The sequence below is a fragment of the Mus musculus genome, chromosome 11 (genome assembly GCF_000001635.26).
Source record: "Mus musculus strain C57BL/6J chromosome 11, GRCm38.p6 C57BL/6J".
NCBI classification, from domain to species: domain Eukaryota; kingdom Metazoa; phylum Chordata; class Mammalia; order Rodentia; family Muridae; genus Mus; species Mus musculus.
The window spans coordinates 80463970-80487122 of NC_000077.6; the positions used below are offsets into that span (position 1 = coordinate 80463970).

Sequence of the window (23153 nt, forward strand, 5' to 3'; positions counted from 1 at the left end):
TGGGACCTTCTGAAGAGCAGTCAGTGCTCTTAACCGCTGAGCCATCTCTCCAGCCCGGTAGCATACACTTTTAATCCCAGCATTAGGAGGCAGAGGTAGGCAGATCTCTGTTAGTTCTAGGACAGCTAGGGCTACATAATAAGACCCTGCCTCCAAACAAAGCAAAGCAAAAGCAAAACAAAAAACCCCAAAACCAAACTCCAGTTGTAGGGTTGAGATGGATCTGCAAGTGTCCAGGAGGAGGACAGGTAGCTGAGAGCTGTGGACATAGACTTTGAACGCTCATTGCGTGGTTGTTACGTTCCAGAGTATGTTCATGATGACATTATCTGTAGGGCAGATGCTGGAGACTGACAGCCTGCGCCAGTTAGTCGGCCTCACAGACTTCCCTTCCTTATTTGTGAGGCTGGCACAGAGGACTTCCCAGTTACTTTGTGTCTCAGTGACGGCTTTCAAAAGAAGCCAGGCCGATATGGAAAGATGGGTGTTGAGTGTAGACTTGAGAGTTTGGCGGGTATCTTTTTGTAACCAAGTTAGAAGTTTCTCTTGGGTACTGTATATTCAGTTTTGGCACACTGTAGGGTTTTAATATTCAGGTGTAATATGTGGACTACTGCCTGAACCCCAATGCAAACTCAATCAGTGTTTTGTATTAAAGCTAGCAGAGTGAAGCTTGATAAAAGGCCAGGGATTAGCAGGTTTGAGAGCAGAAGAATTGGGTGCATGTGGAGATAAAAAATCTTGGAATAATGAGAAAGAAATCACACTTCTTTTGTTATTTTCTCTAGAGAATTCTTATCCTGGTTTATCTTTCTGGGAAACTTCTATTTAAGTCATTTCACATTTCAAAGGGAAACTGGTTGGCATACAGTGATATTCAATACTGCTGGCTTTTCTACCCAGTCCCCTTAAAAAAGTGATGGTGAGGACAGGCTGTTTATAACAGAAGGTGCTTATGAGACCTTGGGTATATGTACACATGCAGAACAGATTATGTTCATGACATTTATTTATTTGTTTGTTTGTTTGTTTTTTAATTCTCAGACAGAAGCATTGAAATGTGTGGCTCAAGCTAGCAAGAACAGATCACTGGCAGATTTTGAAAAGGTGAGCATGGTATTGAATTGACGGGGAACCGGTGGAGAAGAGGGCCATTGAGGGACAGTTTCAGCAGTGGTGTCATTCTAGCGCTTGGGAGGCAGAGGCAGGCAGATCCCTGAGCTCGAGGCCAGCCTGGTCTACAGAGTGAATTCCAGGGCAGCCAGGGCTACACAGAGAAACCCTGCCTTAAAAAACAAACAAAACCACTTCAAAGTTAGAGATGTTAATGTTGATCCCATAGGCTCTTCACCCAGAACCATCTTGAATCTAGGACGTGGTTCCTTACACTGAGTGCAGTGGGACGCTGAGCTGTGCTTAACTCATCTGTGCGCATTTTATGCCAAGTTGTCATTCAAGACTGGAGAAATGTTTCACAGGCCAAGAGAATGCTCTGCTCTTACAGAGGACCTGAGCTGCATTCCCAACACTCTTATCCGCAGCTCAAAGCTCCTATCACTCCAGCCCAGGATGGACACACGCACACACGCACACACACACACACACATGCACGCACGCGCGCACGCACGCACACACACACACACATACACACACACACACATACACACGCGCACACGCACACACGTTGTAACAAAAGTTGTTATTCATATGTACAATAAAGTTATTTACTTTTACTTTGTGGATGGCCAAACCACACAACTGTCATGTCTCATGGCTTAACTCTAGGCTTACTTCCACACAGAACAGCTTTAGGTATCCCAAGCTCGCTTTGCACTCTGTGAACAAGAGTCGTTTTTCTTTGTTTATTTGCTGTCTATCTGTCTGTTTATCCATCCATCCATTTTTTGTTTTTCAAGACAGTTTCTTTCTGTGTAGCCCTGGCTATCCTGAAACTCTGTAGACCAGGCTATCCTCAAACTTACAGAGATCCACTTTCTTCTGTCTTCTGAGTGCTGATACTAAAGGTGTGCACCACCTGGCACTTGTTTTATTTTTTTATATTTTATTTATTTATTTATTTATTTATTTATTTATTTATTTATTTATTTATTTATTTATTTTTGAGACAGGGTTTCTCTGTGTAGCCCTGGCTGTCCTGGAACTCACTTTGTAGACCAGGTTGGCTTCGAACCCAGAAATCCGCCTGCCTCTGCCTCCTAAGTGCTGGGATTAAAGGCATGCGCCACCACGCCCGGCTTCTTGTTTTTTTTTTTTGTTTTTTTTTTTTTAAATATTTTATTTATTATATGTAAGTACACTGTAGCTGTCTTCAGACACACCAGAAGAGGGCATCAGATCTCATTACAGATGGTTGTGAGCCACCATGTGGTTGCTGGGATTTGAACTCAGGACCTTTGGAAGAGCAGTCGGCACTCTTAACTGCTGAGCCATCTCACCAGCCCCTTGTTTTATTTTTTTTTTTTTTTTTATTTTTTTTTTTTTTTTTATTATTATATGTAAGTACATTGTAGCTGTCTTCAGACACACCAGAAGAGGGAGTCAGATCTTGTTACGGATGGTTGTGAGCCACCATGTGGTTGCTGGGATTTGAACTCTGGACCTTCGGAAGAGCAGTAAGAGCAGTCGGGTGCTCTTACCCACTGAGCCATCTCACCAGCCCAAGAAAATATCTCTCCCAAACGCAGGCACGGACGGTTTTATTTTTTAAGACAGGGTCTTGCTATGTATCTCATACTGACCTGGAACTTAGAGCAGTCCTGCCTCAATTTCCCAAGTGTTGCAAGTATGAGCCACTTTACCTAGCTCTAAGAGAAAAACTTCCTCAATAGGCTAAAATGGGAGAAACACATCTTTAAGCTTTAGGATGGGATTTGTATAATCTTTTCTGAACTGGTGTTCTTTTAGTTGGAGTTTAATAATCACCTTAAAAACCAGAGAGTCATTCTATGACCTCCCCCCCACCCCCCAATCAAAAACAGCCTAGCCAGGAAGCCATCGAAGAGAACTCTTAAAAATTGTGGTAAGGATGTTGAAGTGTAGTCTCCACAGTTGATGGCTTCTGGCAGGGGGTTGGGTTGGGAAAAACTCAGTTTTCTTTAAGGAGCTGGCCACTGGGAGTTTGACTATGCTTCAGTGAGTATATGGGCAACACAAATTGGACTTGTGTTTTGTTTTTTGCTTTCCTTTCTTTGTACCTGTCATTTCCTACTTTGTGGGTTCTTTCATTCTTCCATCCCCTTTTCCACCCTTTCAACCCCCTAATCCTAGATAAGAGAGAAGCAAAGGATAGAAAGGAAGGGGATGGTGTTATTGTTAGACTACTTCCTGCTGATTAGGACTGTGAGTTTCCTTGGCAAGTTTGTTCTTCACTGTCAGGATATCTTCTTGTTTCTTCTTTGCTCACAAAGACCCAACAGCAACCAACTAACAACCAATAACTCACCAACAACCCACCTTGCCTCTTAGAGCCGTAGCATTTATATACCCTCTGAAAAGTCTCTAGAATTTCAAATATCACACAGTTGGAGAAACTATTTGCTGCTGGTAAAACCATTGTCCTGCTAGAGCATGAGGCAAATCATGTCAGCTGCTGTGAGCAATCTGAAAGAGTCCTATAGCTCACTTCAGAGAGTAAACAAAAGCATATACTTAAGTTTTTAAGGACCTGGGAGGACTGGGAAGTGAGTGTGATCAGGGTGCATTATGTGAAATTCTCAAATAATCAATAAAAATATTAGTGTTGAGGGAAAAGAAAAAACCAAAAATCAGATCTAGCCAGAGGTAATGTTGCATTCCTTTAAACCCACTACTGAGTTGAGTCCTGCCTGGTTCACAGAGCGATTTCCAGGACAGCCAAGGATACACAGAGAAATCCTGTCTTGAAAAACTAATAGAAGGGAAAAAATAGCACTCCCTCAAAACAAAACAAAACAAAACATAACAAAACAAAACAAAACCAAAAATAAACCAACAACAACAGAAAAACCCCAAAACAAACAAGGCATTTTGTTTTCTTTGCCTGCAGAGTCATATTGTACTATCCTCACAAAGCTCTTAGGAACTACCTGTGTAATTCAGCAGTTTTCATTGTTTAATCTCAGAGTTCTTTGAAATATATGCTGAAAATATATGGCAGTTCATTAGGTTTGTAAGTAGAACATCTTGGCTTGCACAATTGAACATCAGGACAGAAAGGTGGTGGCTCCATGCTGTTGTTCCTCATACTCTTTTTGCTGTCTTCCTTTCAGCTTTCCAGACTTCTGAATATGTAGCGATGATACAGTTACCAGGGCCAGCAGACCTCAGGAGGCAAGGATAGAGACTTTAAAGTGCTGTGCCAGTCTCTGTTATTGTTGGGGTCCAGGAGTCGCCTCACAAACCACACAAACACTGATCTCAGACAGGGATTGTTTATTGAGCATTCACCCCAAGACTGATTGATCAGGAGTGCGATTCAGACTTGGATCTTCCAGGGTCTTTAAGCCTAAAATCTACAAATACCTGTGTCAAGTGACTCCACCAATCAGGGTTTAGGGATAGAGGATTTCCTTAGGAACATGTCTTTGTTGTTCATGTTCATCCTGCTTCACTGGTTGGGGTATTCAACTGTGGCAGGGGACTTGCCTCACCTAATATTCATGTCTTAACTTGCCTACCTGGATGTCTGTTATCTGCTCAGTAGGGTGTTAGTTCCCTGGAAGGTCTTGGGAACTTAAACCTTACTTAACCCCTGCTCAAAATGGAAGTCTTATTCCATCTACATAGTGTCTTAAATTGGTACAGGTTGGGGTCCATTCCAGGGGCAGCTTATAAGAGCAAATAGCATAAAGCTTATACCCAGTTGTAGGAAGTACTGCTGTGTAGTTGGTTTGGGTCCAAGCTTGTTGTGGACGTGGCTCTACACTTCCACCTCACTGTTGGTGTCAGAATAGCTGATACACCTCTCTCAGAGGCAAGAAACAGTCTAAGATACAGGTTTCAGCCCATGTTTTTCTGGGTAAGAAACAGGCTGTAGTTCTCAAACTCCTGTGTACCCAGACACCACTGGGAACTTTGAGGAGTTGAGAATGGGGGCCTGAAGTTGGGGGTGGACCTGGTTTAGCTCTGAGTAAGTGCCAGGAGTATGGAGGGCCTTTTATAGGAGACTTAGGTGTGGCTCTGTATTGACGGCCTTCCCCCCCCCCCCCCCCCCGCAATCCTTGATGAAGGAGATGGCCTTGCTTTTCCAAACTGCTTTATTTATGGCAGATGAAGATGCATCTGTCTAACTCAGGGTATACCAGAGATTAAATATCTTTTGCAGGGAAGAATGCCAAGGAAGGAAGCTCACTGTCACTCAGGGTCTGTCTAGATACCTCATGGAGAACTCTGGGCTCTCTGTTATGTGACTGGTTGTCATGGCCTCTTAGTGGGGTGTTGTGCTCCAGGACAGGACCCTAGTCAGGAGCTGGTTTGAATTCTTGCCCTTCTCAATTACGAGATTTGCTGGGGTTTTGAACTACCTTACTAGTTCTTGTGTCTGGTGGCATGGTCCTCTGCCCCACACATGGATAACTGTACAAAGCAGTTCTACTGACTTTACGTCGTGATTGGATTGGTTTGCAAAGGCACAGAACATAGCAGACTATGTAATCAGCTTGGTCATGAGAGAGTTTCCTAGTAACAGCAGAAACAACATATAAGAAAGTTTCCTTATATTAGTAACAGCACAAAATGGCAGGTTAGCCAGGTAACAATTACCTAGGCCTTAACATTCCTTCTAGGCCTTAATATTTTCCCCAGATCTTAACAGTTGTGAGGTTTGTTTTGCAGGCCCTGACAGACTACAGGGCAGAGCTCCGGGATGACCCAATCATCAGCACACATTTGGCCAAGCTGTACGATAACTTACTGGAACAGAATCTGATCCGGGTCATCGAGCCTTTTTCCCGAGTCCAGGTGAGAACCTTCCTGGGAGCCTTGTCAACAGTCTTGGGCTAGCTGTGGTGCTGTGGCCACTTCTTTCTCCACAGTTGTCCAAAATAGGAACTCACTTTCAAGGGTATGTCTGTCTGGTAAGAGGCCACCAGGGGTTTGGACTTGTCTTGCTGGGAAATGGAGAAGGAAGCTGGTGGGGTAGAAAGCTGCGAGCTGGCCTGTCCTTGTATTTTGAGTATTTTCCCTCTTGTCCTCACTGTACATGTGGTAAATACTTCAAGTGTTTGGTGCATGGGATGGGAGTCTATTCTGTGTAGTGACAGCAGGGAAGTAGGCAGAGCAGAGGACAGTAAGATGGCCACAGGGAAGCTGCCCTGTAGACTCAGCATGCTCGAGAGACACACAGCAGTTCTCTGTCCTTCTTATATTGGCAGTAAATTCAAACTTTCAGTGTTGCTGTCTGCTTTTCCTTTTAGATTGAACACATATCTAGCCTCATCAAACTCTCCAAGGTAAGTTCTCAGGCCTGTTAGAGGTGGGAGTAGGGAAAGGTGCAGAGGGGCTGGCCCCTCTCTGGGAACAGAACTTGGGCTCCGGGCTACAGTTGTGTTGTTGGTATTTTGCTCCAGTCCATTTCTTATAAGAGTCTTTAACTTTCATGTTAGGCTGATCTCTGATCAGTGACTATTGGTGTCTTTAATTATGTACTTCAATTTTAGGCCGACGTGGAAAGAAAATTATCACAGATGATTCTTGACAAGAAGTTTCATGGTGAGTAAAGGTCACGTAGGCCAGGAGCTGGTTAGAATTTGAAGGGTGTGTATCTTTAAAATGGGCTGAGTTTCTCTTCAGATGGTTTCTTGTAACCCTCCCTTTGAAGAATGTGTAAGGGAGTGGAGAGAGATGGCTCGGCGGTTAGGCCGTTTAACTGCTCTTACAGACCCAGGTTCAGTTTCCAGCATCTATATAGCAACTCACAACTTCCTGTAAACTCTAGTTTAAGAGGATTTGACACCCTCTTCTGGCGTCCGAGGTTTCTTGCAATACACATGTACTATGTATCCTCATACAGGGACACACGCACGCACACACACACACACACACACACACACAGAGAGAGAGAGAGAGAGAGAGAGAGAGAGAGAGAGAGAAATTAAAATAATAAAGGACCCTCTTTAAAAAAAAAGATTCATTCATTTATTTATTTATTTATTTATTTATTTATTTATTTATTACATGTAAATACATTGTAGCTATCTTCAGACACCCCAGAAGAGGGCATCAGATCTCATTATGGATGGTTGTGAGCCACCATGTGGTTGCTGGGATTTGAACTTGGGACCTTCGGAAGAGCAGTCAGTGCTCTTAACCGCTGAGCCATCTCTCCAGCCCCCTAAAGGACCTTTTTTTTTTTTTTTTTATAAAGAAGAGAGTAAATAGAAAGGCGTGCTGTGAAAAGTTGGGAGAAAATGAGGCTAGGGAGTGGGTCCTATTGTTACTATCTAATACCTCCTTCCACCTGGTTTGTCACTGTGTTTCTTTCAGGGATTTTGGACCAGGGGGAGGGTGTCCTGATCATTTTCGATGAACCCCCAGTAGATAAAACTTATGAAGCTGCTCTGGAAACTATTCAGAACATGAGTAAAGTAGTGGACTCCCTCTACAGCAAAGCCAAGAAGCTGACATAGGTGAGTGCTGGCCCTGGGGCCAGGGTCAGGCAGCACTGTCCTCTGCCTGTCGACACTGAACACCGTCTGGTCCTCACGGCTTTCCCGATTGACACTGCTCTGTCTTCTCTTGCAGAGTTGGATCTGTAGCGGTCCTTTGGAGAGTGTGTGTGGCGGGAGAGTGAACCCTTGGGGAAATGCTAGGAGATTCTTTTCTTTCTGTTCCACTTTTCGCTCGGAAAGTTTTTAACCCTCATTGGTGCATCTGTATCCAGCGATAGGCGGCCAGTTCTCATGTAATCCGTACTGGCCAACACGGGAATGGGGAAATTGCTTAAAAAAAAAGAAAAAGAAAAAAAAAGATTCTAAATAAAAGGAAAAAGGCTTACACTACCTAAAGCTGTGCTCTCTGCCTCCTGGGAGAGGGCCGCAAAGCCAGGCACCCTGCCAACCACTGGGGATCCTCACCCACCTGCTGGGCGCCACCTCTCCTCCTCTTCAGAATTGGGTGTTTGCTGACCATCAAAAGCAACGACTTTTTATTCTGTTTGTACTGAACCAAAACAAACAACTATGTATAGACTGCTGTTTTCCTTTTCATTTGAAATGAGGCGTTTGGTGTTTTCCCCTGCCATCTGGCCTGTCCACCCTTCCCTCTCTGACATTGGCTCCAGCAAACTAGCTGAAGGGTCCGCTGTGCTGCCGCCGCAGTACATGCTCGGCTCCGACCTGTGAAAAAACGGAAAGAAGTCCAGGAGCTAGTGTCCACCATGGCCACACGGGGAGCAGTGAGGGCCCACAGCCCTCGGGGGCCTGCTGTGCATGTGGCTTTTTTTAACACTGTAACTAGATTAGACTCAGTGTTTTAACCATCCCTCTCCACCCTCTTTGCTTTCCTCTCCTCTTTCCTCTCAGCCATGTCCTTTCTCTTTTCCTCTAGAGGAGTTGAGCTGTCTAAACTCCATCTGCTGCTTCCCTCTCCCACTCTTTCCTGCTGTCAGATGGATTTGGTTGGGTTCTTTTTTTTTTTTTTTTTTTCCTTTTTAAATAGTGAACATTAGGAATGAGACTGGGGTGTTTTTTTTTTTTTAATTAAAAAATATTAATTTTCCTTGTTGCATTTGAAGCACCCTCATGTCTCCTTCCCAGTGTCTTTCTCTGCCTCTTGAAAGGGTGACAGACAGGGTGGCGCTGTTTTAGCATGCTCTGTTTTTGGTGCAGTTACCTAGCAGCAGGCTTTGATGCCTTGTGGGCAGGTAAGCGCCTGCACCTTTGCTGTGCCCACTGTGCTTTGTCCCTGTCCCCTCCCTCCCTCCCTCCCTCCCTCCCTCCCTCCCTCCCTCCCTCCGCCCATCTCCCGCCTCCTTCCTGCTGGCCTCTTTCTCATTCTTTAGAACCTTTCTCAGATTATCCTTCCAGGTTTTGGTAATAAATTTCTATTTTGTAAAAGGATTTTGTTGTACCAGGTTTTGCATCTTCACTGAATCTGACTGGCTTTTATTTTCCTTTTCAAAATCAGGTTTTTGTTCTCAACCCTCCTCTCTCCCCATCATGTCCAGTCCCTGTTTTGGTTTTGGCACCATCATTATCAAATGTACAAACGGTTCTTGCTGACCAACACCAGGTATATCTGATGTTCAGATGAGTTCCAATAAAATAATTTTTTTTTTCAAAAGGTGTCCTTTCTTGAGTGCTGGAGGGTTTCCAAACAAGTTCAGGTGCTCCATAAAGCCTTTTCTGGCTTGGCCAGAGCTATCTTACCTCACTGCCTACTAGGAGTCCTTGTAGCCATTCTGGGTGTCCATATTTGAAAGGGAAGTTGAACTGAGGAGTGGCGTCAGAAATGGAGTTCAGTTGTCTTTTGGGGCAGGGTGGCTGTGAGGACTTGGGGAATGGGCCGTAGTCTTCAGGTTGTTCCTGAGGGTTTGCAGGAGTGAAGGTGCGGAGTCCTGGCGGCCAGCATGCTGTTGTGTGCTTGTGTGCTCTTCAATAGCAGCTCCTTTCACCGCCCTCGGAACCCAAGCGTGGGCTTCTGAGGGACCTATCTTTGGCTCAGGATAGCAGCCCCAATGCTGCTGTCAGGCCCCTGAGGTGAGGCTAGTTCAGATGTGTAACCACAAACTGTCTTTTAAAGGCTTAGAATGAAAAAAAGTGTAAAGCATCCTACTAATTTTTATATATGTATTGGGGTTGTTTGGGGCCAATATAAAATTCACTTGTTCTGGGGGCTGGAGAGATGGCTTAGAGGTTAAGAGCACCGACTGCTCTTCCAGAGGTCCTGAGTTCAATTCCCAGCAAGCACTTGGTAACTGACAACAATCTGTAATGGGATCTGATGCCCTCCTCTGGGGTGTCTGAAGAGAGCAATAGTGTACTCACATACATAAATAAATGTTAAGAAATTTCACTTGTTCTTTTTAAATGTAATTACTAGGAAATAGCACATCACTCATGTGGCTCTCGGGTACTTCTGGACTGTGCTGCACTAAACCATCATGGGTTGTACCACAGTGTCCCTTCCCAGGTCTCCTACAGCTAGCCTGGTTCTCTCCCCCCACCTCACACAGCCCCCAAGGCTGGCCTGATTCTGGCTGTCTAGCCGAGAGCCTCTTTTTAGGTACTAGCCTTCAAGGGACTGGGGCTTTCTTGTTCATTAGTGAGACTGGTGTTGAGAGCAGCCGTCAAGAGGGCTGCTCTGGTGCCCTGCTGGGTGCTGGTTATGTAATCTGTGTTGCTCAGAAGAGCCACTAGATGCTGCTCTGTGCCCTCCAAGGAAGACTTCCTCAAGAACCAGGGTTCTGTAGCTCCAGGTTGAACCCTTTGTGCACCATGTAGCCAGCTAGTCCTTTGGCCTTCTGTCGTTGGGCCAGAGTGGGAAGTGGTATGTGTGGAGCAGATGTCTACTGAGGTGTAGCATGGACATCCCTCTTTGCAAGTCAGCTAGAGATAGGCTTGGGAGGAAGTAGGCTGGCTGACAGTGAAAACTAGACATCTTCCTGGATCTATGTGAGTACTGGGAAGAAAACACCCTGCAACACTCAGCTGGCTCTGCCTTCTGGGCTCCTCTTGATTCTGCCATGTTGGACAGATTGTTTCTCTGGGTGTGGGAGGCAGAGGTGGGGTTGAGTGGGCAGGGCACTGTGGTGCCTTGTGTGATGGTTACTCTTGGTTGTTAACTTGACTACCTCTGCAATTAACTAAAATTCAAATATGGAGGGCACATCAGTAAGGGATTGCTTTTGTTTGTTTATTTTTGGGAGCTCTGACTTGTATCTTGAGGTGAGAAGACCCATGCCTTTAATCCAGGTTTTGCGGTGGGCCTTTAATCTGCGTTCTTTAACCTGGGCGACACCTTCTGTTGGAAGGAAGCCTATGTAAGCACATGAAAGAAGTGAGCTTTTGCTCTTTGCCAGGCTCTTAGGCTTTCTGCCCAAAAACTAGCCACTGTTGGGAGTTCCGCTGCCCTGACTGCTTCCGTGAAGCAAGCGTACCAGGCGTGGCCTAGGTGAGTAGGGTTCCTGACAACCTCTCACCTCAGCATGTAGTATGGTAGTGCCATCCTGCTTCTGTTCTGCAAACACGAGGAGGCTGGGGTAGTTGGCAGAGGTTTTCGAAGGTAATGGGGTAGGGTTGGCCAGACAGAAGACAAGAGAGAACACGCATGTGGCCGTGCTGGAGAAGGCCCGTGACCTCTAGGATTGAATTGTAAAAGCTGGAATTCAGTTGCAGGCAACAGCAGGCCCGGGTCTTTCTAATGGGTGGATCTCTGCCTTTGGAGGGCTGTGTATAATTAGGGAAGTAGAACACATTTAACTTTTGCTTAATCCTGGAATTTGAAGGGGACCATAAGCATGAAGTCAGCTCAGAGGCTGGTTTTTAGCGGTTGCCTTTCCAGGTAGAAGAAACATTGGGGGAGCTGGTCTGAAAGGCCTTAGGAAGATGGCTTACAGCCTACTATGATGAAAAGGAAGAGACCCAGGGCCGCCCTACTGAAGAGCAGCTAGGGGGTTGAGTCTGACCCTTGAGGCTCGGTCTCAGTGTCAGTGTTGAGAGCGCTCTTGGAGAGGGTTTTCGTTGGAGCTGGTATGGTGGCTCATGCCTGAATCCTAACTGAACATTGAAGCAGGAGGATGGCAAGGTGCTGGCGGCCTGTGTCTCAAGGAAAGGTTCCAAGTCATGGATTAATTTTGAGCAGAGTTGTTAGAAAGCCAGTGTGACACTGGCCTTCATTCCCCGTCCCCCAATGTAATTATTTACTCTCCCCCTTCCCGGTTTGAGTTGAAGTCTCCATCCTCACCACAGCACGTCCTACTACTGGCTCTGGACCATACTCCAGAGCTGTGAGCTAACACTTCATTATTTCGTTTATAGGTTACCCAGTGTCAGGTGCTGTGTTCTAGTAATAGCAGGTACCACTCTGTTCTATGAGAAACATTGTTAGGAAGGGGCCACAGCGAAGCTAGCCATCCTGTGTGCTTGGTAAGGTCCTGGAAAAACTTTTTTTGGGGGGTGGGGTGGGGTGGTAACAGGGCAGGGCACTTACCTCTCTGGTCACCCTGGTCCCTAACCTGGAAGTACTTAAGCCTAATGACCTCAACAAGATTCTTGTTTTGGGTGTTTTCAGGAATTCTCTCAGGTTCGGAGTTGGGAGTCTGAGTTAAGATACAGGTTGGCTTATTTGACAATTTGGGTCTCCAGAACCAGTCCAGAATGAATGACTTGTAATTCGGCAGTGGCCTTTGTGAAGGACATGGAGGCTGATTGTGAACTATGTGTCGGTAGTCAGAACCAGATTTTCTTGCAATTTTACTGTCATCAAGTTTTAAAATGGGCAAATAAGAAACTGGCCTAAAGGCGCAGCAGCTTCAATTTTGACAGCCTCCGTGATAGGATCTCTAGGCCGCCCTCATCCTTCTGGCCTGGCTTTCCTAGAGTCTTAATGGGTGCCGGGCTTTTACGCTGATGCTGATTGCGGCTCTTCCTTTCTCCAGCGCCCGGGCCAGCTCTCCGCACCGCCCGCAGCCTCTGCCAAGGGGGCCGCGGCGGGAACAAAGGCAGCACGTGTCTGGGCGGGGCCCGCCCTCCGCCCCGCCCGCCCCCTCGCCCTCCCGCCCGCCCTCCCGCCTGGAGAGCTCCGCTGCGCGGCGCCGGAGCTCACGAGGCCGGGCTCCGCGCGCGGCGCAGGCACCTTCCAGGTGGAGACCCGGCTTCGCGCGTTCCCGCCGCCCGCGCCGTGTCCCGTAATGGGCGCGCCCACTAGAGGCGCCACCGTGCGCCGCTCGCGCTGAGGGACGCGAGTGGCGGCGACCTGGCGGCGAGACCGAGCGGGCGTGTGGACCGCGCGCGCGATCCGGAGAGGCGGCTTGCAAGGCGCGCGCCGGGGCGGGGCGGGGCGGGGCCGGCGGGCTCGCGGCGGAGACGCAGGCGGGGGCCGGGCGGGGGCGGGGCCGCGGCGTCTGCAGAACCTTGGACAGAAGCAGGGAGCCGCCGCCGCGCCGAGTCGAGCACCCGGGCCGCGGCGCGCATTGCGGAGGGCCTGGGACGCAGCGGCTGCGCCTGCCGCGGGAGCCTGCCTGACTGCGGGTAAGCCTGCGCGGACCGGGGCCGTGTGCGCGGCCTGGTTGGATTCCTGCTGCGGAGGCCACTGCGGCTCTTTGACCGGTGCCGCAGTGGAAGCACAGGCTGGGGCTCGACGGGGCCGCAGCCCGGGGGTTCGGGCCTCGGAAGTGCGAGCGGAGGGGCGCGGCGTGGAGCCCCGCCCGGGGCTGAGAACCATCTTGTTTTCCACGCAGATCCGCAGGACTAAACGCGTCGTGTCCCGGGAGCGCCTCCTTTCTCTCTGCGGCCGCTACAGGCTCGGTAAGCCTTTACCCCCCTCCAGCCGGCAGGCTGGGCGCGCGGGGGTGCCGGCCCCTGCCGGGCGCGCAGTGGCACCATGGGCACGGTGCTGTCCCTATCCCCCAGCTATCGGAAGGCCACACTGTTTGAGGATGGCGCGGCCACCGTGGGCCACTACACGGCCGTGCAGAACAGCAAGAACGCCAAGGACAAGAACCTGAAGCGGCACTCCATCATCTCGGTGCTGCCTTGGAAGAGGATCGTGGCGGTGTCAGCGAAGAAGAAGAACTCCAAGAAGGCGCAGCCCAACAGCAGCTACCAGAGCAACATCGCGCATCTCAACAATGAGAACCTGAAGAAGTCGCTGTCCTGTGCCAACCTGTCCACATTCGCCCAGCCCCCGCCGGCTCAGCCGCCCGCACCCCCAGCCAGCCAGCTTTCTGGCTCCCAGACTGGGGTCTCCTCTTCTGTCAAGAAGGCCCCGCACCCTGCCATCACCTCTGCAGGGACACCCAAACGGGTCATCGTCCAGGCGTCCACTAGTGAGCTGCTGCGCTGCCTGGGTGAGTTTCTCTGCCGCCGGTGCTACCGCCTGAAGCACTTGTCCCCAACGGACCCCGTGCTCTGGCTGCGCAGCGTGGACCGCTCCCTGCTTCTGCAGGGCTGGCAGGACCAGGGTTTCATCACACCGGCCAATGTGGTCTTCCTCTACATGCTCTGCAGGGATGTCATCTCCTCTGAGGTGGGCTCCGACCATGAGCTCCAGGCTGTCCTGCTGACCTGTCTGTACCTCTCCTATTCCTACATGGGCAATGAGATCTCCTACCCGCTCAAGCCCTTCCTGGTAGAGAGCTGTAAGGAAGCCTTTTGGGACCGTTGCCTCTCAGTTATCAACCTCATGAGCTCCAAGATGCTGCAGATCAATGCCGACCCACACTATTTCACACAAGTGTTCTCTGACTTGAAGAATGAGAGCGGTCAGGAGGACAAGAAGCGACTCCTCCTGGGGCTGGATCGGTGAGCCCCTGTAGCCGGTATCCTGGCTCAAGGATTCCACTTGTTTTTAAATTTTATTACTAAAAGAATCAAGTTTTGTGTACAGTATGTGTCTAGCAGAGCCACCAAGGGCCTCTTCCCACGTTCTTTCCTTGGGGTTTTTTTTTAGCCCTTTCAAGAACTCTGGGGACTTTCGAACTGATGAACCTTGCGCGAACCCAAAAGATGCATTCAGAGCCACTTCGGCTGCTGACCACTCACTTTCCGGGACTCAAGGGACTGACTTGCCCATGTCACCTGTACCCACGATGGATCCAGGGTAGATGAGGCTTCCCACTGTCCCATGATCGGAGCTGGGGCCCATGGCTGGTGGCCCTGGAGGAATCAGCCCTTTTCTGGGTATTGTTTCTCTTGAAGGCTCCTGGAGCTGGCTGTCCTGACTCAGGATCCAGGAGGTTGTGAGTGAGGCAAGATCTGCACAGCCCTGGGGCATCAGTGCAGGAGCCTGCAGAGACTGCTGATGACTGTTGACCATGCACGGCCCTGGTTTGCTGCGTGCTTTTTTAGGGAGAAGGGCTTTCCTTTCCTGGCAGGACAGAGCTCCCCTCCCATCCTTTTGTCTCTGCTCCCACGTTAGTGCTGGTTAATGAGGTGGTTTGCTCATTAGATTCCTCACCCGTTTTGGGTCCCAGCTAAAGGATGAGGTGAAGCTAGGGGCAGCTCCTTCCCTGAGCGAGCTTTTCACAGTTTGTACCCTGTGTACAAAGCCAGAACAGCGCCGGGGACCCACTAACAACATTGCCTTCTGGGCGGGTGGGTGTCTATGCCTGAGATCAGGTTGGTGCCCACTTGCATGCTAAGGCCTCTCGCTGGTGCCCGTGATCTTTGTTCTGTATCGTTGGGGGGAGGTGAGATCAGTCAATAGGGGTGTTGCTGTTTCCCATCCCTGCCCCCCCCCCCCAATTGTTAATTTTAAGCTGTTTCCAGGCAGCTCCGTCTCTTCCTGGAGAGGCTTTGCTCTGTGCAACCTACTGAGACAGATGCATTTGGGGACAATTACACGATGGAAGTGTGACCCCTGATCAGTTTGGAAGCTTGGTGACTGTGCAGCTGAGCACTTCCAGCTGCAGGGTGTGGCCGCCCACCTATCCCTGTCAGCTGCCTAACACACTCTGAACTTTAAGGGTTTTTCTTTCTAGTTTTCCCAGACTGGTGGCTTGGGGTTTGGAAGTGGTCCAAGAGAAGGGAGCTAGTCTTCTTGCATGGCCCTCACTCCAGCTTTGGGGAACAAAGAGCAATGTGAAGATACTGCGGAGGGTTTCCTCTTCCTCTCCTGCTGCCCACCCCCGGGGGGGGGTGTGGGGGGCTGGGGCTGGGGCTGGGGGCTACAGTGAGGAAGGCGGAGGTCATCTTGCATAGGATTAGGTTCTAGGTGACTGCCAACTTCTTGCACAAGCACTACTGAAAAATTGCATATAAAGATAAAGCTGTGAAATTGAGGTCTCAATGGAAGAGGCCCGGAGCAGAGCCTTTCAGCCGACGACGTACTCACAGAGGTGGGGAAGCGGACCTGACAGACTAGAGAGCCTTTCCCCGGCCCCTCATCCGGGTTCCTAGAGAGCCGATCCTGGGCCCTCAGATGGTCTGACACGGAGCTGGAAAGCCCTGCAAGGCTTGCTGAGTGCAGGCCTCGCTGCAGCCCATCCTCACATCCTGCTGCCACGGTGACCGCGCCTGGAGCCCCATGGGGCAGTAGGGAGAAGACCTTCAGGTGTCCAGTCTAAGCAGGAGCGGGCTCATCCTCATAGCCTGCCAGCCGCTGTCGCTGGTCCACTGAGCTGCGGTAACAGGATTCCAGCTTTGCTGACTGTTTCCTTCTCTTTGTACTTAATTTTTAAAAAACAAAACAAAACATTTTTTTTGAGAAGGTGCATATTTCAGAAGTGGTCGGCAACTGAGGAAAGAGCTTCCTTGGTTCCATTGTGAAGCCCGTGTCCTCTCTGCTTGCGCTGGCTCTCAGTACTGTGTAAAGGAACGACCGCTAGACTTAAGTGTTCGAGCAAAGAACCTATCTGACATGCTGCTATGAAGACACTTTTAGAACACACACACAAGATAGAAAAGAAAAAAAAAAAAAGAAAAATGTGAAAAAAATCTACAAAAACCCCTTTATTCTTGTTGCTTTTACAGTGGTACCGTGCATGCGAACCAGGAGAATTTTGTGTCTTAAGAAAAATAACCTTAGAGCAGATGGCTGGCCGTGAGAATCACGAGCGCCGAGGAGGAGCCACGGGAGGAGCATAGTTCAGGATTGGATTTTTCTCTTTTCCTTACAACCGTGAAGGGTTGATGTATTCTTTCCATGCAGTTATTAGAATTTAGTTTTGTTCCAGCAGTGTTAAACTTGCAATGAGAAGAAAATGTGCCATCCCCTGCCCAGAATTATCCATAGCTGTACATCCGATACTGCTAATTACACACATGTGATGTTTTTGGGTTTGTTTGTTGATTTTTTTTGTTTTGTTTTGTTTTTTAAAATGTTTATTTTTTTTGGTGAAATTTCTTCTGTAGCTATTCTTTGACCAAACTGTGGATACTGTTAATATTAATTTATATTTGTCTCTTTTTGTATGTATGTATGGCGTGTTTGTGAGTATGTATGGTTTATAATCTGATGAGTCATGAAGCTCAGTTTGGCTGTAATTTAATTCCCCTTCCCTTATTTTTATTTATTTTTGTACTGTGCTGATTCAATAAAATGCACTGACCATCCGTCACATCCTGTTTGTGGCCCCGCCATTTGGAAATGCAGTGGGGGCAGCTTTAATGCATGGTTTGTATGTGGGAAATCGGGTTGCAGGGAGAAGGGGACAGAGTTAGGGGAAAGGACTGGGACAGACAGAGGTGATTAAAGCAGCACAGAGGGAAGTCAGCTTTGGCGTAGTGACCTGATAGGTTCTCCCTGGGGCAGCTTAAGCCACAGAGGGCCAGTCAGGTCTAGGGAAGGCCTGGTCAGTACCGGCCATGTAAGTCCTTCTGGGCATCTAGCCTTAGGCTCTGTGTTGTCTTGGCACCAAGGCTGCCGCTCCCACTTTCCCCTGGGCCTTCGTGCTCAGTGTCAAGCCAAGGCCAGCAGGGGTGGGCAGGTTCCTGGTGCTCCAACAGTTTAGCTTTAGAGGGATCTAGCTCGGGGTCTCCCAAGTGTGCTGCTACCCCAGCTTCTGTGTCTGGTCTGCCTGCAGCTGGGAAGAGGGCAGCAGGAATCTTCTCTGGCTGGCTCTGCACCCACTGTTTGGAGCCCTGTGATCAGGGCTCCTCGCCTTGTCCAGGCGGGTCCCGTGGTCTGCCAGTGACTGCAAGACCCTGCAGTGCTGAGCCCCTGGGTGCTAGGGTGCCCTGGGGCCTCCACCTTATCCATGGCTCCTGCTCTTAGAAGAGGCTGTGCTGGGCTAACAGCTTCCGCGGCGATCTGTGCTGTCCTCTGTGTGTTTATTTCAGAAACATGGTCCCTTAGGATTCCAGAGCCCAGGCTTCAGAGTTCCTCGGCTGGATTCCGAGGCAGCCTCTTGCTTCTGGCTTCCTAATTTTTCTGTTCAAAAGCCTTGGCAAATCATCCCCGTTTTACATAATCTGTGCTTAATTCTCCTACCTTCCGGGATGGTAGTTGACTAAGCTAAATTTTCACTATTTTTCAATGAGAAACAGAACACCTTTAAAATAAGATTTAATGCTTTATTGCTCTTGATGGTAAATCAAAATATGCTTTAGAAATAAAGTTAATTTAATGGAAAATAGGAATATATGCACCAAACCATAAACTGCATTTCATTAACTCAAGAGACCCCTACTCCATGCATACAATCACTGTGTCCTCTCCTCTGCTGTTACTGTGGTCAGTCACACCCCGAATTCCAGGTCCCTCAGTGGCCACACACTGACTTCTAGGTCATAAGAAAGTGCGTATGGACAGGGCAGTCCTCAGTGGGAGGTTCTGGCCTGGGTCAGAGGTCCCAGACGACATCAGAGGGTGGGAGGAGAACCCCACCCACTGACCTGCAACTCTTTTGGCATGACCTGCTCTGGTGTGCATGAACACACTTGAGCATGTCTAGTGTAAAGCAATATGCTGGGGCAGTGATGGGGTGGGAAGGTGAGGTCCCAGTCACATGGTTCTGTCAGGTCCACCAGCGATCGATCCGCAAAACCTGGCTGGCGGCACAGCAGCCACTGCAGGGGCAGCTGACCAGGCTTGGAGAATGAGAACGGTTCCGGAGGGCAGCACGGCAACCGAGTTTGGTTGCAAACTTTCCTGTGTGTAAACATCCCCACAGCTCTGCAAACGGGGTAGGAGACCAGGTGCTGGACCCACCCTGGCCAGCCAGGTGACTCCCTCAGGCCCCGGGCAAGGCATAGGAGGATGCGCACAGGCACTTAGTGGGTTAGGGTGGCAGGGTGAGGATGAGGGAGCAGAGACTGGCCAACAGTGAAGAGAATGTGAGCCTGGCTCTGAGAGCCCTGTGGCTCGCTCCTGCCCCTTACAAGCCTTCCATGTTAGGGTTCCCCACAGCAAGCCTGTGCCGGCATAGGCCTCCTCCTCAACAGCTCAGGCTGGGAGCAGGGCTCTCAGGAAGACCTCTGAAGCAGGCATGCTCCCTCCTGGGCAGACACTGGCAAACATGCTGCACTTTGCCAGCAGGGCTCAGGCAAGGCTCCAGCAGGCAGGTATGTGGCATAGGTGGGCACCCTGGCCTGGCCTGCAGTGCCAGGACTCCACGTTCTTTGCTGCAGCTTTGTTCTACCTCCCACCTCTGGGTCCTGCGTGCGTTGGCTCTCTGAGAGTTCCAGGTCTCCAGTGGGGAGGAGGCAGGTGCAGCTAGAGGGTTAAGGGAACGGGCACGCCAAGCAGGGCCTTCTCCTTGCACCTCCTCACCAGGTCCTGACACTGCTTACAGCAAAGGGGGTGTCAGATTAGTAACCTGGCAATCTGCAAGAAAGCAGGTTACGATGGCTGTGGGCATGGGCTGTGAGTGAAGCCGACTCCTCGGAGTAGCAGCAGGGCGTCTCTCTGAGAGAAGTGCTTAGAAAGTCTGCGGTTAGAACCTTGGTGGCGAAAGATCTCCCAGGGACAGGCTCTGGGAAGGAGGGATCCAGGCTGAGCATGGCTGGGGGGTGGGCTCTGCAGATGAATCTGCTCACCTGGTGGCTTTGGCTGGCTGCTGGGGGTAGGGCTTATGCTGAGGGGCTCGGAGCTAGATCCCAAGGACTGCAATCATGTCGGGGAAGGAGGCATCAGGTAGGGGGTCACAGAGGAGGACTAAGTCCTACGCCCATGGATGCAGCATCCAAACCTCTAGGGGAAGGAATGTGGCTTTGGGCTCCAGGAACTGCATCCTGGGCTCTGTGCCTCTCATCCCTTTGCCGAGGTCAGCAGTGGCCAGTGGCCTTTTGCCAACTACAGGTACCGTCCAGTTGCTTGTGAGGTGGGAAGTGGTTTAGCTGTCAGCCCAGAGGGCTGAAGAGGGTCTTTGGTTTCCTGAGCGGGGGTATGGAAAGTTGAGAGGGCAGAGGCAGAGGCAGAAAGCCAGGTAGGACAACTCATGGGCAGGGCCATGAGAAGGCAGAGGAGCCCTGCCTAGCAGAGGCCCTTACAAGCTGATTTCTAGTGGCATTAGAGGGCAGACAGCGATTAGCTGAGCTCCTGGGATGCTGATCGAGGTGGAACGAGTGTGGGGATGCAGAGGACGAGTGAGGGCCTGCCTGCCTTTTGTGCCAGGCTCAGGCTCTTGCTCCCCTGGGCCAGGCCTCTGATGTGCAGCAGTCAGTTCCCGGGCACACTGAGGATGAAGCCCGAGCGGTTCTTGGTGAAGTCAGGCTGTGGCTGATTGAGCCGGGTCTCCACAGAGACGGTGCATTTCTTCCCGTGCAGGCTGCACTGCACCGGGTTGGTGACGTTCACTTGAAGGTGGCGCTTCTCACTGCAAGAGTAGAACAGACAGGCCAAGCGGCCAGTGAGTGGGCAGACACAGTGCTGTGGTTTCCTTGGCAACCCTCAGGGCCCTGCCATTTGCCAGGCTCCTGTAGGGTGGCAGTTTCAGGGTTCAATCCGCTCTCTTCTCAGGTGAGCACAGAGGTTGGAGGGGACCCAGAGGAAGGGGGAGGAGAGAGTGCACTGAGGTGTGTGCTGTGGGCAGAAGGATTGTTCATTCCAGGGAACCCTGTGTTCCCATGGACCAGGGAGGTGGATGTGGCTGAGCCATTCGCCACCAGGGCTGGATGGACTGAGTCATCTGGGGTTTGGGTGTCCCAGGAGAAAGAGCACCAGGGCTCTGAATCATGACAATTATCTCTGACTGCCAACAGGGAGATTAGGATTCCCCCAGCCCCTCAAGGAATGTCCGCCTTGAATCCATCTAGCGATTTGCCAAGGAGCCTGGCTGTCAAAAGTGGGTCTGAGAAATAAAGTGAATAAATAAAATAATGAAAAGAAAAATGGGTCTGAGGCTGAGTCCCAGGGTACAGTAGGCCTGTGGTCCCTGTTACCTAGGGAGCTGAGTTAGGAGAAGAGTAAGTTCAAGGCTTACTGGGCTACAGAGTGAGTTTACAGCTAGCCTGAGCAACGAACACCGAACACCGAGTGTAGACGGCCCCACTACCTGCCTGCTCCAGAGCAGGCAGGTGGATGGCATCTTACTTCCTGTCCACCAGGAGAGCCTGAGGAAGGCCATTTGGGGATGGTGTGGAAATGGGAGCCCTCGCCTCCAGCAACATACCCTGTGCTCAATGTACTAAGCTGCTGCTTATTATAAACACTGAGAAACTTGTAGGCTGGCACCTAGCGTGTGTGTGCACACGCCAGCCTGTTCCAGCACTGCCCCCTCAGCTCGGGCTGCATCCGTTGGGAGGAGAGAGAGAGAGAGAGAGAGAGAGAGAGAGAGAGAGAGATTGGCTTGCTGTTTTAGGAGCATCCAGTTAGGATGGGCTCCTTCGCTGGGGCTGCTGGGGCTGCTGGGGCTGCTGGGGCTGCTGGGGCTGCATGCCGGGGAACAGGCTGGGTCTCAACCCTGCTGGTCTCCTCAGGCTGAGGGAGCTCCCAGCGCTGACTGATGAGTACTGAATGGCCATATAGGAAGCCGGGGGTTGAGAGCAGCGCTCACCGGGCCCCACCCAGCCTAAACAAGAGCTCGCTGTACTTGCCAGAGCACTGGCTGGTCCAGAAGACCCAGTTGCTGAGGCAAATGATCAGGCTGCATGACATGATCCTGGGGATCAATGTGCTGAGCAGGGGCGCTTCCTGCAGCCCTGGCCCCAAGGCATGGTGTCTAGGGACACTCGGTGGCTCGGCTCACAGAAGGCCCCAGAGTTGGAGAAGCCGAGATGCTGGTTCCTGCCTGCCTCAATAGCCATGACTGGAGGCAGCAAATGGCACAGGAGAGACATGTGGGCATTAAGTACCAAACGCTTAATGTCTTGTCAGCTGCAGCTAGAACCTGGCTCAGACAGTTATTTTTAACTAGAGTTGGACAAAAATACCAGAGCCCATCCGAGGCAGTGACTCAGGCTCGTTCCCATCCCTTGGGAGCCAAGGGGGCTCTGCAGGCTAGATCCGTGGCCGGCCCTTGGCTGCAGCAGGTTATGCGTGGGTCCACTGTGGCCTCACACTGGACCATAGTAGGCACAGTGCCAGCTCTAGGGATGCCTCTCAACAAGATGGTTCCCCAGCTTGGTTAGCCTCCCTGCCTCTCCTGTCAGTCCAGGTCTTCTGTGTCCTGCTCTGCTTAAATCTTTTGGGAGGGCAGGAAAGGGGAGATGCAAGGAGCCATCCTGTCCTCCCCTCCTGGGGCTGGTAGAGCAGGGTGTACACTGGGTTCTCTCAGATTCCCTGGGGATGGATCCTAGAGGGGCTCATTCAGTGTCATCTTGAGGAACCACCATGCGGAGAGTCAGCAGCACCCTGCCTTGTTCCCGTGCTTCTGCGGGCCCTGCTGATAGAAGCCTTCTCAGTCATGGCTTGGCCAGAGCGTCATCAACAGGGTGTCATCAGCCATAGCCTTCCCTTTCTTTGGATGTTTAGGGAACTGCTCTAGTTTTGTGTGGGTCTGGGAGAGGCAGGAAGAGCATCCCAGGAGCTGGTAGGACTTTATCTGGAAAGCAGAGTGCTGGTGTCACAGTCTCGCCTGCTCTCCTTCCTTTCCCCCTTCTGTCCCAGCCTGGTGGAGTAAATGCTGCCCGGGACAGGAAGCAGATAGAAGGGGAGGAAGGGACAGTCTTGTTTCTCAGGAGCCTTGCAGCACAGGGCCTCCCTCCCTTCCAGAGGATGCCACTGTTGGGAGGAAGGCAGGGAACAGGGACCTGGGTTGTTCTGCACTGTGATGCAGGCAGCTCTGGGCCCCCTTCTTTGGCCTGTGCTGGCTCCCACGTCCCAGGGAGGGTCTCTCTTTCTGACCCAGGAAAGTGCGGGGCCTCCTCTCCTTTTCATGGGTAGTGCTGGGCTTCAGCCTGCCCCAGGGAGCTTGCTTGGAGTGACTGTGTCCTGGCCCTCTGGTGACATGGGAGGCGGTCACAGAAAGGCAAAGTACAAACACAAGGAGGAGCTTTTCTCACTGGTACACCCAGTCATGTTTCTGGGCCTGCCACCTCTACCCACAGCTGCAGATTCTGTCTGTGTCAAACCCTGAACTCTCAATTCCTAGCATTCCTCTCGATGGAGTGAGAAGC

At 50.6% G+C, this 23153-nt stretch overlaps 3 protein-coding genes across 5 annotated transcripts in view; 2 read left to right on the plus strand and 1 right to left on the minus strand.

Moving 5' to 3' along the window:
- Positions 1–9279, plus strand: part of Psmd11 (proteasome (prosome, macropain) 26S subunit, non-ATPase, 11) — a 44634-nt gene extending 35355 nt beyond the window's left edge. The window contains exons 9-14 of one of the 2 annotated variants that reach the window (NM_178616.3): positions 1045–1107; positions 5833–5958; positions 6414–6449; positions 6657–6708; positions 7483–7625; positions 7741–8164. In NM_178616.3, coding sequence (NP_848731.2) covers positions 1045–1107; positions 5833–5958; positions 6414–6449; positions 6657–6708; positions 7483–7625 — 420 coding nt within the window. In that variant the 3' untranslated portion in view covers positions 7741–8164. Of the gene's footprint in view, positions 1–1044; positions 1108–5832; positions 5959–6413; positions 6450–6656; positions 6709–7482; positions 7626–7740 lie in introns of both variants that reach the window. The other variant, XM_011249223.3, reaches the window with a different exon arrangement.
- A 3774-nt stretch (positions 9280–13053) lies between these two features.
- Positions 13054–17215, plus strand: Cdk5r1 (cyclin-dependent kinase 5, regulatory subunit 1 (p35)). The gene has a single exon (NM_009871.3). The coding sequence runs from the start codon at positions 13540–13542 to the stop codon at positions 14461–14463; it is 924 nt and encodes a 307-aa protein (NP_034001.1). The 5' UTR covers positions 13054–13539; the 3' UTR covers positions 14464–17215.
- Positions 17216–18156: 941 nt separating this feature from the next.
- The window catches only part of Myo1d (myosin ID), a 297930-nt gene continuing 292933 nt past the window's right edge, over positions 18157–23153 (minus strand). Inside the window, exon 11 of one of the 2 annotated variants that reach the window (XM_011249085.2) lies at positions 18157–20413. In XM_011249085.2, coding sequence (XP_011247387.1) covers positions 20257–20413 — 157 coding nt within the window. In that variant the 3' untranslated portion in view covers positions 18157–20256. The remainder of the gene's footprint in view (positions 20414–23153) is intronic. The other variant, NM_177390.3, reaches the window with a different exon arrangement.

Coding starts and splice junctions, on each gene's coding strand:
- Cdk5r1 (NM_009871.3), top strand. CDS start 13,540: ATGGGCACGGTGCTGTCCCTATCCCCCAGCTATCGGAAGGCCACACTG.